Consider the following 15,985-nt stretch of genomic DNA (forward strand, 5'->3'; position numbering starts at 1 on the left):
CTGGCGAGAGCTTATATCACAGAAGATGAAAAGTTTTGGACATTTGAAAACCAAAATTCCCCATGTTTCTGTTACCATGATATCTGCTGTTGGGGAGTGGGAGGTCACCGTATGCATTGTATGGTCAGCGGGTTTGACTAACACAAAATGTGCATAGCTAGCTTTACTCCATCTGTACCCTGTACCTGTAGGCTACAATATATCAGGAGCAAGACACCAATAGAAAGTGAGAACAAAATCCATTTTATTATAGTTTGTTTTCATAACAGATTCACTATAGGATCATTGTAAAAATGCCTGAATAAATGTAATGTTTTCTTATTACAGCACCTTTCATATACAGTACTGCTCTACATGAAAAATATGAATATAACAGTTACCTGAAGAAGCACTGTGAAAACAACAGGCTGGCCCTGAACTTTGTTACTGACAGCTGGCCATGGACATTGTCACTGACAATTTTATACATTTCTTGCCAAATGTAACTTTATTAACCATTGTCAAAAATGAATTGTCAGTAATGCATCACTCATTTCCTTCAGAATTTCCAAAAGAAGAGCAGGTAATAGCATACTGATTATACATACAATCATTACAACATACGATGCCCATTCAGAACTCCCACACAGTCATGGAAAATTCAAATCCCCAACTAGGTACCCATTAGATCTAGACTGCAAGCTACAGACCACCATTTATGGGATGCAAGTTGTAAACCAATGGTCTCTCCCATCAAACTGCATATCACCCCAACATGGTCGGAATTAGCTACCAAGGGGGCCAATATCCACTATATATTAAAGTCGGGACCTATGGCTTCTCCTATGTGCCCCTGTGCCCAAACATTAGAGCACCTACATATTGAGAACAATAAGATGATCAGTTTAAGGCAATTGTGATAGAAAAATAGAAAATTGACAGCCGAAAAAGACCTTATAACTATATTATCCCAGTGTTGTTTACATTAATTAATTGAATTCCCTAGCCATTTCACTCTGACTTCAGGGTCAGATCACTCAGATCAGCTCACTGAAGTATTAAAGCCTTATTACAAGGAAAGATTATTTGCCAAATCACCCTACTGTAAAAGAGCCAGCGATCAGGAGACCAGCCACCCGTTGGGAGACTTCTATCTTTCAAACCATCAAAAAAAATTTTATATCCTGTTTGCACAGGAAGATGTGCAGCCGATAATAATACATTTTTAAGCCTGCTCTAAAAACACATTCAGCCGTAGATTACTGTCACTTTTACATGGACCGAATTTAGGCGGCAGGAGCATTTCTACCAATACTTCTGGCTGATTTGATCATCATTATTGGCCACACATCTTTCTGTCTAAAAAGATGTGTGGCTGATAATAATGTATTTTAATATTTGCACAAACAATACAGCGATCATTTGTGCAGCCTGGCTGAGCAATTAATCGCACCTTGTTCATTTGCTCGTTTGTGCCTGTACATGACCCCATATCAGGCAGTGTAAAAGGACCTTTATTCTCTCCTGGTACATTTTGTGCTGGAGACCTTAAAGAGGTACTCCGGCGGGGGGGCTTTTTTCCAATCTGGCCGGGGAGGAGGTGGCTGAGGGCAACGAGGTCCACTCACCTTTCCGGTTCCAGCGCGGGGATCCATATCGCGGCGCTCTGGTCCCCACTGCCCGGCGGCTTCCTGGTCTCTGACGTGGGCCCAAGACATAACGTTTCAAGTCCGCTCAGCCAGTCAGTGACAGAGGTGGGATCCCGCCTCAGTCACTGACTGGCTGAGCGGACTTAAAACGTCACGTCCTGAGCCCACGTCAGAGACCAGGAAGCGGCCGGGCAGTGGGGACCGGAGCGATGCGATACGAGACCCGCCACTGGCCAGATCGGAAAAAATCCCCCCCCCCGCCAGAGTACCCCTTCAAAGGGGATTTACAGCCAAAGTTTGCTGGTTTGTGCCTGTACATGACCCCATATCGGGCTGTGTAAAAGGACCTTTATTTTCTCCTCGTAGATTTTGTGGTTTTCTAAAGTAGACTGATGAGCTATCTCCATCATCTGTCACTGATGAGTGGGGGTACTGACACCCAGCGCTCACTTCAATCGTTTAGTGCCTGTTAGAGATGAGCGAACCGGCTTCGGGTTCGAGTCCAGCCGAACCCGAACGATCGGTATTTCATTAGCGGTGGCTGCTGAACTTGGATAAAGCTCTAAGGTTGTCTGGAAAACATGGATACAGCCAATGACTATATCCATGATTTCCACATAGCCTTAGGGCTTTATCCAAGTTCAGCAGCCACCGCTAATCAAATGCTGAACGTTAGGGTTCGGATGGACTCGAGCATGCTCGAGGTTCGCTCATCTCTAGTGCCTGTACTACACATTGAGCAGGGTTGGAAGCAGTTTGTTATATTGTCACCACAAGCTTAGTTGCTGCACATTTGTTATATATCTTTATAAAACTGTGTCTTCTCTCTGCTCTAAAATCACATATTTCATTGGTGGACAGTGTTTCCTAGGCAGGGTTTTATGGCTGTTGGCCCATCTCCCTAGCCATAATGATGTAATCTTCTTGGGTCACTATGACACTAAACAGTTGCGAGTGATAAGGCACTTTGGTAGGGTTTAAAAAATGTACTTTTGATCCCTGCTTTCCTCATTCATAGAAGGCAAAAAGAACACCATCTTCTAGACCAGTGCTTCTCAATTCCAGTCCTCAGGCCTCACCAACAGGTCATGTTTTGAGGATTTCCATAGTATTTCACAGGTGATATAATTATACTCGGTGCATCAGGTATTATCACAGGTGTTCTTTGTATGGGAAATCCTCAAAACATGATCTGTTGGTGAGGCCTGAGGACTGGAATTGAGAAGCACTGCTCTAGACCAGTGTTTCTTAAGGGGAAGTCCGAAGCTGGGCCAAAATTATTTCGGGCTGGGAGGGGGAGGGTGGGGAGATAAAAAGGAGTAATTTTCACCTGCTCCAGTGTCCGCACAGAACTGCGTGCCACTTCTGGACCCCAGCTGGCTTCTTAGCTCCCTTCCGGTTACATCACAACCCAGTTGCAGGATGCCCCGCTCAGCCAGTCACTGACTGAGGCTAAATCCCAGCCACTTGTGACGTTCAACCCAGGTTGTGACATACCAGGAAACTGGGAAAAGAGGACTCCGGGCGGGGTAGGGTCTTTTTTTAATTTCCCTCAACCCCCTGTACATAATGATTTTCTCAACACCCTCCCCCCTCCCCCCTCCCCCGGACATCTCCTTTGACTCCAATCCCCAACAGGTAATATAACTATAGTTCGTATTTTAGTTTTTTTTTTTAATTTTTAAACTATAGTTAGTAGGTTAGTAATCATCACAGGTGTTCTTTGTATGGGATGTCCTCAGATCCTGACCTGTAGGGGGACCTGAATACTGAAGTTAAGAAACCCTTCTAGACTTTTCTAACCTACCTTACCTAGTTTCTTACCACCTATGTAGCAAAAGGCGATGGACCAAATGCATAAAAGTTCTGTAGTATTTAAAGCCTTTGGAGGCAGCATTTTATAGTACTATATACTTTATAGAAGTATCTATTGAAGTTAGGTGATGATACTATAATACAACTTTATCATACAAATCAATAAATAAAAAGTACAGAACACTTTAGTTCTATTCTTAGAACAAAATAGCTATTCCATCCACTATGAGGCTTCAAGAAATGTTGCAATGTTCTGCTTTCTTGTCTGTAAACCATCTTTAAAGTATACAGTGGCCCCTAGAGGCAAGATTTATAAATTTTATAACAAATCGTTGTATTGCATTTACTTTTAACAGCAGAACATCATTAGTTCACCCCTTTTATTTGTGGACATTTGAGTTTTATTTCAAATTTATCTAAGAACTTTCTTAATTTCTTACATTTATCATCTACTTTCATCTATTACACAGCCAGACAAACCTCTCAGGAGCCAGGGAGAGGAATCCAGGTTGCATGTTTTTTTTAAATTTTTTTAACAGAATGCCACTGAACCTGGTTAATAATAAAACTGTGTGAATAGATACTTATGGTTTAATACGTATATCTATATTAACTGCTGATCTATTTTGCAGTATTAACCCTTTAAGGACGGAGACAGTTTTCATTTTTGCTCTATCGTTTTTTCCTCCTCATGTTTAAAAGGCCACTGTGCTTGCATATTTTCCCCTACAGACCCACATGAGCCCTTATTTTTTGCGACATTAATTATACTTTGTGAATACAGACATAATTTTGTTTACGCCATTCGCCCTATGATAAAACTGACATGTTATCTATGTTCCTCAAGTTAGTACAATTACAACAATATGTAACTTGTATAAATTTTTTATATTATTGAATAGCTCTTAAAAAAAACTAAATGTGTTTAAAATTGCTCTATTCCCATCCTTATAACGCTTTTATTGTTTGGTCTATAGGGCTGTGTGTGGTGTCTTTTTTTGCGCCACGATCTGTTCTTTCTTTTAGTTCCTTGATTTCTTATATGCGACTTTTTGATCACTTTTTATTACATTTTGCCTGGATTTGATGTAAATAAAAATGCACAATTTTTCACTTTGGCAAGCTTTCGCGCTTACGCTAATTAGTAATTAGAAGCCCCCTGGGGGAATTCTATATAAACAGCACTGATCCCCCATTCAGATCAATGCTGTGTATATAATAGAACAATGATCCATCAGATCGGTGCTCTATTATAATGTTCTGACCATCTACATAGATTGCTAAGCCGGGATCAGCGTCATTCTGACGTTGAGCCGTGGCCGGCTCATTACAATGGTTCTCCCCTCTGCGATCGCATCGCGGGGGGGAGATTCCCCCACTAGACACCAGGGACAAGGGGCACATACACTATTCAAATGCAGCTGTCAGCTTTGCCATAGCACATAGCAACCAGGGACCGCGGGTTGCAGAGAGGGCTAACGGGTATACCCGTCATGCGTCGTTAAGGGGTTAAACAATCTAAAGCAACTTTGGGGTCTTGTATGAAAGCTACAAACCTACTGGTGAACATTATTTTTTAGGCATTTAGGGGGGCATCTATTAAGTCCGGCGTTTTTTACGCCGGACTTAAAAATGCCCCCGCAGCTCCGGCGCTACGGAGATTTATGTAGAGGCGGACTGCCTCTACATAAATCCCGTGCGCGCCAGTGCGCACCGCCGAAAAACGTTTTCGGCGTATATTTGGGCGGAACGGATGGTAAATCGCGCGGACTCTGAGTCCGCGCCCTCCGTTTCGCCCACTACACGCCCCCTTTCCTCCCCCCTGGCGTACTCGGCGGAAAGTGCCGATTTGCGAATATTTTATTCGCAGATCGGCCATTTGCGTATAAAAAAATATGCAAATCGGCACTTTCCGCCGAAAATCATCCGTTCGCAGGATGATACATGTGGCCCTTAGAGTAGATTGTGAGGCACTTTGGTGTCTTTCTTTCTATTACGATCAGGGCCGTTTATTGTGCTGGGTGGCGGCACGGGGCGCCGCCAGCCAGGGGGCGCTAGTGGCCATCCTACGGAACCTCACCCAGCGGGGTTAAATAGCGTGCCAGACTGCCCTTCCCCCCCCCCCGAGCGTCAACCTCTGCTCTAGCTGCAGCCCGCCGCAGCTCGATTTTCAACTGCATCCCCCCCTGTGCTGCGCTCATCCTCTGAGCGCACATCACCAGCTGCTGCCGCTGACCGCTATCATCTGCTGCCATCCCTTCCGCCCGCAACCCAGCTGCATCCCTCCCCAGACCGCACTCATCTTCTGATGTTAGGCCGCCCCGCTCATCTTCTGAGCTTCTGAGCTCAGGCCACCCCGCAACCTGGCTGCATCCCCTGCGCACATCACATGTCCAGGCCGCCGCCATTGGATGTCACCTCTCCCTCCAGCAGGCGCATTGATATGACATCATTGTGCCTGCTGGAGGATCTGTCCCCACGGTGACAGGCTGGAGAAGATCTGAAGATAGAGGGACCCGATCCATGCCAAGATTAGGTGAGTATAATTTTTTTTTTTTGTGCTGGCCAATGCAGAGGACAGTATAGCAATGGACATGTGTCTTTTTTCAACCGTATTAACTATGTAACTATGTAACTATAATGGGGACAGAGCACAGGGGGACAGCACAGGATAGGGGGACAATCTTAAAATTGAGACGGAGCACAGGGGGGGGGGGGGGTTATTACAATGGGGACACCACAGGGGGACAGAAGTACAATAGGGATAGCACATTACAATGGGGACAGCACAGGGGGCAGTATTATAATGGGGACAGCACACTGGGATAGTATTACGATGGGGACAGCACAGGGGACAGTATTACAATGGGAGCAGTATTACAATGGGGACAGAGCACAGAGGGGCAGTATTACAATGAGGACAGAGCACAGGGGGACAGTATTACAATAGGGACAGAGCACAGGGGGACAGTATTACAATAGGGACAGAGCACAGGGGGACAGTGTTACAATAGGGACAGAGCACAGGGGGACAGTATTACAATGAGGACAGAGCTTGGGGGAAAGTATTACAATGGAGACAGGGCTCAAGGGGCATTAATACTATATGGGGACACAGCAGGGGATCCTACATACATAAGGCAAACCAACTACCTACTGACTTTACTGCATATGACACAAAAATGTGGAAGGAAGTTGTTGTAAAAGGGTGGAGCCTAAGATGTTTGTCTGGCAGGTTCAGAAGAGATGAATTGTAGCTGCAAGAAATCATCATGGTGGTCTGGGCCGGATGGAGAGGAAAAGAAAAGTGACGTCTCAGATCAAAGAAGACGTCACCTGTGAGTCACTAAATTGGGGGGAGGGGGGGGGCGCTTCTATCAAGATTCGCTCTGTACTCAAAATTACCTATAAACTGCCCTGATTCGATAACAGTAAAGCTAGTAATAGCAGGCGGCAACATGATAGTGCCCTAAACATTGTGTAATATCAGTAAGGATTGTGCAGCTTTATTATCAAAGGGGTTGTCTGAGATTGGTAAAAGGGTCTGGATAAATGACCCTGATATGAGTTGAAAGACCATTACTCATAGTATTGACAATGGTCCTGAGCAGCAGCCAAGCCCCTTGAACACTGCTACATGAGGTATGACTTGTTACTTAACAATGGCTGAAGCCCAGACCCTGACCGCATATCACTAATTCAGATTCATTTAAAAGGTAGAAAGTACAATGAATACACATGACACAAAACCCTGCTTCAATCTCTTCCCAATGTCTTAATTCAATCCATTTTCTTGCACAGGTAGCAGTTTCTCAGCGATTCCAGTCAGTCCATTTCTTACAAGGGCATCTACAAGTCTCTGTAATGTGCCTTTCTTCCCTTCACAATCAATGAAACGTTGGAGCATTTGATAGGCTTGCTCATATAAGCTTTCTCTACCATATTCATATGCCAGGGTTTCTATGGCCGGGTCTTCTAAAGCACGACAACTTTCCATCAATGTCCTGCCCACCTTTTTCCAGGATGTTCCTACCAACTTGGCAAAGTTCTGGTGATCCTTAGCAGTCAGAGGCCTGTCAACTGAATGAGACCATTGATTAGCAACGAGAAACTGAACATAAAAGGAGTTACCTTTATTGAATCCCCTATTGAAGCCCCTATTCAATGGGGCGACTATGCGGATCAAACAAGCGCTTTTAGCGCTCGTTTGTTCCTTGTTCCCCACTCGCTGCCGCCACTATTCCGCGGGGCAGTAGCGAGCAGGTGAGTGCGGGAGGGGCCGCGGGGAGCTGCGGAGGGGGGCTGCCAGGGTGATCGCTAGATCGTCCGGGCAGCCCATAGGGGATAGTGGCGGTCTGCTGCCGCTACTCCTATTCCTCGGAGCGACCACAGCAGATTGCTGCTATCCCAGTCGTTTGGTTTTCAACATGCTTGAAAGACAAACGACGCATGAACGATGTCGGATGATCGTTGCCTTCTATTCCACGGAACGATTATCTGCCGTAACGGGTTAGGTTTAGGTACAGCAACAATTACATAAATGCTAGGAGTACATTGGCAAGAGCATCACATCACTGTTTGCTTCCTTCTCATAGTGCATCCTGATACTATGTCACACACACCTAGCTAACCTCATGATGTAAAATAAAATGTCCTTCTCCATGGTCCAGCTTGTGTGCTCACTGGAGATGATTCTAGAGGTAGGTAGGGGTCAGCATGGGCACACTGACTGGTCTGTGGTTACACAGCCTCATATGCACCAAGCTGCGGAGCATTGGGTTTTATGACACCTCTATGGCAAAATTAACCTTTTCAGCAACTTTTGCTACAATAGCCCTTCCATGGGACCGGACTACACAGCCACATGCATCGGTAAGCCTAGGACTAAGGATGGTCCGAACCTGCTGAGGTTCGGGTTCGTAAGATTCCCACTGTTCGCATCAGATTCGTACGAACCCGAAGTCTCGGCAATGATTCCCGCTCCGTGCAGTGGGTGGATACAGCGGGAGGACCGCCTGGAAAACTGGGATACAGCCTATGGCTATGGCTGTATCCCAGTTTTCCAGGCGGTCCTCCCGCTGTATCTACCCTCTCCACGGAGAGGGCAGACAGCGGGAATCATTGCCGAGACTTCGGGTTCGTATGAACCCGAACCTCGGACCTCATTGCCAGTTTACCAAATGTCATTTCTCAAAGTGATTTACTAGGTACTAGCCATTGCTTTTCATGAATAGCCCACAAGACCAGGCTTTTTGCAAATGTTCTGACCTAGTTACCTAGCTAACACAATTGGTCCCTTGTCAAAGTCTCTTGGATCCGTTTGTTTTTCTTGCTTCCAACACATAAACTTGTTCACTCGGATGCCTAATATATTCCCACCCCAACACATACTATTCTAACAACATAATCAATGTTATTTACTTCAGCCATAACATTAGGGGAGGAAGGACTGAATGGCAAAAACTCAAAACTTACTAAAATCTTGACCCTGGAATTGGAAAGTGCTTCCGTCAGATGAGACTGAGCGAAGAGTGTGTGGTGGAGATCCCAGATTGGAGTCAGGAGGAAAGGAGGAAGACGGCACGTTGCTGCTATTTGGAACTGGTAATGTCTCTAATGAGACATTCATAAAAAGTTTGTCCAGGTCGGCTAGTTCATCATCCTTCTGATAACTTGGCTATAGTTAAAGACAGACAGTATTAGCACGACTACATGTTGAATGTCTTGCTAAAGACTAAGATAGCTTGTTCCTGCTGATCTTGTTTTCTTGTCATCATCTCTCAACACACAGGAAATGTCCTCCCTACAAAACACTGTTTTGCCAGTGGTTGGCTGAGTGGGCATTTCCTTGTGTTGAGATGGGACCAGAAAGCAGAGACAAATGGGAGTCCAGTTAGCGTAGGAATGGTAGGATTGGGCATGTCAGTATTGCTTATTCTTACCCCTTTAAACAACAAAAAAAATACCACCAGACAGCTATGTTAAGGTAGTATTCCAAGGAATATATTTATTTTACTATGACTATGCACATGCTAAATATAAATACAACCTCTACTTACCTCCCCCCAGTTATCATGCAGTGCTTTTAGGTAAGGGGATGACACAAGTAAAAATGACAGCTAAGACAATCAGTGATTGAGGCAGGGCACTGTGTCCACTGATTGGCTGATCAGGCACATGACATCCCTGAACTTAGAAGTGCTCAGCAGGGGGACGAGAGCTCCAGGATAGCAGTGGTGGCAGGGGTGAAAGAAAGGTAATAATAGTTTTGTTTTTATTTAGCACCGGCCTGGGCATAGTTAAAAAAAAATCTTTAACACTTAAACCATTATCCATTATGACATATGAAAATGTGCAGCCAGCAAATGCAAGCAAGGGTATAAGTAATAGGCCCAAAGGAAATAGAGAGAAGCAAAAACTGGTCCCTCTATTCAGATTTTGAAAATGTTCCACCAAAATGAGGCACTTAGTTTTATGTTTAAAGTTTTTTCAATATAAAGACATTATAATTAGGTCCATATAAAAGTATAATAATTCCTTTAAAGGGAACCAATCACCCCGAAAATCAATGTAAAGACAAGGATATGTGCTGATAGATCACCCAGCACACTTCCCAAATATGCCCCTGTAACCTCTGTGCCCCCCTCAATGAGACAGTAATCTTACTTTGTTCTCGTCACGCGCTGTATGTAAATTTTTGCTAACTAGTCCGGGTGGGCGTATGTAGTCCTGGTGGGCGTATGTAGTCACGGTCCGTGGGCGTATCTACTCACGGTCCGGGGGCGTATGTAGTCGCGGTCTTCGGCTGTAATCACGCCCAGAGGGGTGTGATTCGGCGGCTTGCGGTCCAGTGACGTCATCCGGCGGCTTGCGTTCCGCGTCGCGGCCACCAGGACTACATACGCCCACCCGGACTAGTTAGCAAAAATTTACATACAGCGCGTGACAAGAACAAAGTAAGATTACTGTCTCATTGAGGGGGGCACAGAGGTTACAGGGGCATATTTGGGAAGTGTGCTGGGTGATCTATCAGCACATATCCTTGTCTTTACATTGATTTTCGGGGTGATTGGTTCCCTTTAAAGTTAACTTACTTTCAAAGAGGAAATATACTGTAGACATTTTTCTTCTTCATCAAGTTGGGTGTCAAGCTTGTGTGTGTCCACTTTAAGCTCCAGGAAGACTTGGAGAGACTCTATTTTTAAGCATTGGCTGAGTCTATTTTGCATGTGCTGATGCACCCTCTTCTCCCTGTACCCCTGAAGAAAACTCTCACAGGCCAATTTTCCACAAAATTTCAGGTAAAGGATCAGTTGTTGGTCACTTTTATGAATTTTGAGGATCTCAATACAGTTTGGGGACCCTCCAGAGAAATCTGAACATCATAGACAAAAATAAATGGGAAAAAAGTAGTCACCACTAGCAGATTATAACAACATACAGTCAGGTTACAAGACCAAGAAGTTATTACTGTCCAACAATCACTCTGAATCTATTTATCAAACAAGCGACCATTCATACCAAGGATTGATGGTTGGACCCCCACCGTTCAGCACATAAAGGCAAATGCTAGTGATATGCCACAACGGTCAAGAATGGAGAACCTATTAAGGCTAGGTTCACACAAAGTATTGCAGTCAAATATTTTTCAACCAAAATCTGGAGTGGAACTGACAGGGCAAAATTATAATGGAAAGATTTGCACCGTTTCTTTGTTTTCAACCCACTCCTGGTTTTGGTTGAAAAAAGACTGACTATACTATACATAGTAAAATACTATGTGTGAACCTAATTGAAACATTTTGGATGGCCCCCACAGACTTCAAAAAAGGACTATTTAAATCTCCCTAATTTCTGCAGGTGTTTATCTCTAGGACTGTGTTAAGAAGAACGGGCGATGGTTTAACTATAGGGGGCTGCAGTGGAGGATACCCTCACTACTCTAAGGGTCCTTTTACATGGGGATGTGCAAAGACACAGATGAGTGCCGATCATCGAGACATGATTAATCACGTGGCTAGGCCGCACATACTATTTCTGTATCATTCATGTGGCCATTTTAAAATACTGCCGCAACCCTGTTTACACATAAATAGGAGCCACACAAAAAGATGTGATCAGCCGACAAGTGGGCGTTTTCAGGCTCCTCGGCTGACTACTGACACTTTTACACGGGCCAGTTATTAGTCAAAAGGGCAATTCTAGCAACACTCCTTGTAGATAATCGTCCCATGTAAAAGGGGCTTAACACTCACTCTCCACTGAATAACTAGGCAGAGCACTCCTAAAATTTGTTGAAAACAGGAAGTTACAGCCAGGAAAAGAATAGAGCCGGACAGGAGAGTAACCGCTAGACCATAGGTATGCAGTATTAACCCCTTCACTGCCCTTAACAAGGGATCCTTACATTAAACCCTTCATTGTCATAGACCACCATGTAGCCTAACATTGGCACATTCTATGCACTTGACCCCCAGGTATTATTAAACCCCTCACTACCCTAGACCTCTATGTATACTGAGAGTAACCCAGTGGTATACTGGCGATAGAGGCAGGGTGTGCAGTTGCTATAGGGTCCACTGGGCCAGACAGCCCAGTCAGGGACCAAATGCCCACACCCCCTGATCCACTCGATTATTGGTATTGATTGGTTTGCACAGCCACTTGGATCCCAAGGCTCTAGGTGGTCCACAGCCATCCAAACTGCCCACTTTATAATCCACTTTGGCACTGGCCTAAATGAGCAGGTGCCACTTTCAATTCCAGGATATGAAAGTCCTGATCCTGCACAGAAAATGAGACATTGGTGCTCATTTACAGAGACTTGGCATAGCTTGAGCACCTGTTGGGGAGGGCTGCACGAGCAATTTCTGCAATCAGCCATCGGCCGCACATCACCTATGGTGTTTATGCATGTGTCGCTCCGTGGAATAGGGCCCTTAGGTTTGAACCTAAATAAACGATTAGCCGATGACACCATCATCGGCTGATCGTTGTCTCTATTCCACAGAGTGATAATAGGCTGAATCGGGCTGATCCGGCCAATTGTCGCTCCGTGGAATAGGGCTTTTAGGTTTGAACCTAAATAAACAATCAGCCGATAACACCATCATTAGCCAATCGTTATCTCTATTCCATGGAGTGATAATTGCCCGAATCGGGCCGATCTGGACGATTGTCGCTCCGTGGAATAGGACCCTTAGTTCAACACTGGTAAAGATCTATTATTAGGCCCTGTTCCCAACATGTTCATTCTTCAGCGCGCACAGAGCAGGAGCGCGCGCCTTCCATAGACTCCCATTATGAGCGGGAGGCTAACGGCATTCCGCAGCGAACAATTCCGTCGCGGAATTCCGCTACCTTTGCTCAGTGGGAACGGGGCTTTAAACCAATCAACACAAAATATTCGGCCAGTTAGGTCATTTAAAGTTTTAGTGGGCTCACCTGCTCTTCCCCTATAGTATCAACTAATGTTACATATGGGGTTTCTGGCTTTATTTCCTTGACTTGGATTTTGTTATTTAGTTGCTGCAGTCCAGTCCAGTGCAGTCTGTTGGCTACCATGACCAAAATGATATTGGCTGAATGATGATTCAGTTGGTAGGTATGCAAAGAACAGAAAATCTATTCATTTATTTTAACAAAACATACGCCTGCCAACTGCTTCACTTTTTCTGGCATTATTCCAAGAAACGATACTTAAAGGGAACCAATCACGCCGAAATTGCCCCCATTGATAAGGAAGCGTGCTGGTACATCAGCCAGCACGCTTCCCAAACATCCCCCTGTCCCCTCTGTCCCCTCTTTTGTTAGCCCGTAATCTTACTTTTGCGATGTCCCGCGCCGTATGCTAATCAGCCCTAAGTAGTCCGGGTGGGCTGAACTAGTCAAGGTGGGCTGTACTAGTCACGGGCCTGGGCGCTGTAATCACGCCCAGAGGGGCGTGATTCAAAGACCTTCGCTCCACCGACGTCATCTCTGGCCCGCGTTCACGTCGGCGGCGCGCCGCGTCTTTCGCATGCCGCGCATGCGCAGTACGGCGGGAGAAGACGCTGACGTACTGCGCGTGCGCGGCGTGCGGAAGACGTTAGCGGCGCTTGCGTTCCAACGCCGACGTCTTCCGCACGCCGCGCACGCACAGTACGTCAGCGTCTTCTCCCGCCGTACTGCGCATGCGCGGCATGCGAAAGACGCGGCGCGCCGCCGACGTGAACGCGGGCCAGAGATGACGTCGGTGGAGCGAAGGTCTTTGAATCACGCCCCTCTGGGCGTGATTACAGCGCCCAGGCCCGTGACTAGTACAGCCCACCTTGACTAGTTCAGCCCACCCGGACTACTTAGGGCTGATTAGCATACGGCGCGGGACATCACAAAAGTAAGATTACGGGCTAACAAAAGAGGGGACGGAGGGGACAGGGGGATGTTTGGGAAGCGTGCTGGCTGATGTACCAGCACGCTTCCTTATCAATGGGGGCAATTTCGGCGTGATTGGTTCCCTTTAAAATGTCTCTAGAAAATGTCGCAGAGAAAGGACAAACATTTGATCAGTCAGGTTACAGCTCCCCATTGATATCTAAAATGAGCCAGGAGAAGTGTGTGGCTATGCCCCCACTTTCTGGCTCACTGCCTTTTCTGTAGATTCATAACGAAGCTTTGTGCAGCACAGCCCCACACATTTTTCCCATTTTACCACCATTTCCCATTTTTCTAATTTTACAATACATGGGAGCTCCCTGAGTTACATGGGAACTCAGAGTTCCCTGAGGAAGCCCGGTTGAGGCGAAACGTACGTAGGGACGGCTGTGACCCTCATAGCAAGAATGGGTGAGTGCTGATAAGACTAAGGGTTTGTGGTTTGTCTTTTTTACAATATTGCTTTAATAGTAGTTCACTTTATTTAATCTATGGTAACAAATATAGTGGCATCTTACTAGACAATCCCCTGTGAGGCACCCAGTGTTAATCCATTCATTCTATGTTGTTTGCCAGTAATATATGGAATTGTATTAAGATTTGGTTGTTTTTAAATATATTTTTTAAGTGTTTTTTATACTGTTCTTATCATGTTATTAACACAATCATGGTAAATAAAAAAATTTCTGTAATGATATAGAATTTATGCCCATTATTTTATCGTGTATTAATACATTGGAGCTGTACACTCCAGATCCTGACTGATAAAAACTTTTGACATGTCTTTGCAACATTTAAAAACTTTTTTTTTTTTTTAAAGGTGACACTTTAAAGGGAGGGGCTTCTGATAATTTACTCCAAAACCAGCATTGCTGTAACAATCCTGGGCACATTATAAATGAGTAACCAATGGGGATTCAAATATTGGGGGATATGTAAACAACACGCCTGTGAGGTTCACTGCTTGCCATCTATGTAGCTGCTGACTACTCAGCTTGGTTATAGCTGGCCAAGCCCAGGTGTTGCGGACAGTTCTATTCAAAGTGTCACTGTCATTTTAAGTTTTAAAATCTAAATGAACAGGAGATTCATATATATATATATTTTTTTAGTTATCATGCTTTCAGGGGTGTGGCTAGGATTAATGGGGCCACATATGGGGCCCCATAAATTCCCTACCATACACATCCTCACCAGCGTTCCTTCTTTCTCCCAGCTCTGAAGCACATGAATGACGTCACTCGTGCACCAGGAAGCTGAAACAGAGAGTGGCCTCTTGTGGCTGGAGGTTCCATGCTGCCTCCGGTCACAAGGAGGGAGTGGCACAACAGGAAGCCAATGGCTTCTTGCTCAGTCATTTAGAGTGCTGCAGCATTTAACTGTGAGTGTACATCATCCCCTTGTGATTGGGATTTTAAAAGGTATAACAACAGCGGCACTCTAAGGACCACTGGTGTCGGACTAGAGTAGCTAAGGCCCACCAGAGGAATTCATTTTTGGGGCCCACCCTCTGCGACAGCATTGCTAGCAAAATAGTACAGTCATACAGTTATCAAATAATGTCAGTGTATAATGGACAAATAATATCACCTCTATACATATTTCCACCATGCTGTTAGTGACCAAATCTTGTATACCTAGACCAATATTACCAAGAAAACCACTATATAAGAGGCAGATATTATCACCATGCATATTACTGCTTTATGTTTAAGAACCAGATAGCTTGAAGCAAGTAGTAAGTTTATTGATGCACATCTATTTCCTAGGTCAAAAAGAGGAAAAGGGATATTGGTCTAGGTATACAAGATTTGTTCAGTAACAACATGGTGAAAATATGTATGGTGGTGATATTATTTGTCCATTGTACACACTGACATTATTTGGTAACTGTATGAACGTACTAATAAGAAGTATTTCATCTTACATAGAAAATTGTCTTAAACATATATATTTATTTTATTTTTGTGGGTGGGTGGGTGTAACAAAAAAAATTATATTAGATAGATAGATAGATAGATAGATACATATACACACACATACACACAGTGGTACCTCGGTTTAAGAGTAACTTGGATTGAGAGCTCACAGTTCTTCAAAATTCTAACTTGGTTTAAGAGCTAATGCGT

At 44.7% G+C, this 15,985-nt stretch overlaps 1 protein-coding gene across 4 annotated transcripts in view; it reads right to left on the reverse strand.

Moving 5' to 3' along the window:
• Window positions 1–3,720: 3,720 nt before the first annotated feature.
• TRADD (TNFRSF1A associated via death domain) overlaps window positions 3,721–15,985 on the reverse strand; it is an 81,368-nt gene continuing 69,103 nt past the window's right edge. For all 4 annotated transcript variants that reach the window (XM_069965972.1, XM_069965973.1, XM_069965975.1 and 1 more), the window contains 3 exons: window positions 10,538–10,818; window positions 8,919–9,120; window positions 3,721–7,523 (listed from right to left, as the gene is read on the reverse strand). In XM_069965972.1, the coding sequence (XP_069822073.1) occupies window positions 7,219–7,523; window positions 8,919–9,120; window positions 10,538–10,818 (788 nt within the window). In that variant the 3' untranslated portion in view covers window positions 3,721–7,218. The remainder of the gene's footprint in view (window positions 7,524–8,918; window positions 9,121–10,537; window positions 10,819–15,985) is intronic.

Source organism: Dendropsophus ebraccatus, chromosome 4, assembly GCF_027789765.1.
Source record: "Dendropsophus ebraccatus isolate aDenEbr1 chromosome 4, aDenEbr1.pat, whole genome shotgun sequence".
NCBI classification, from domain to species: Eukaryota; Metazoa; Chordata; class Amphibia; order Anura; family Hylidae; genus Dendropsophus; species Dendropsophus ebraccatus.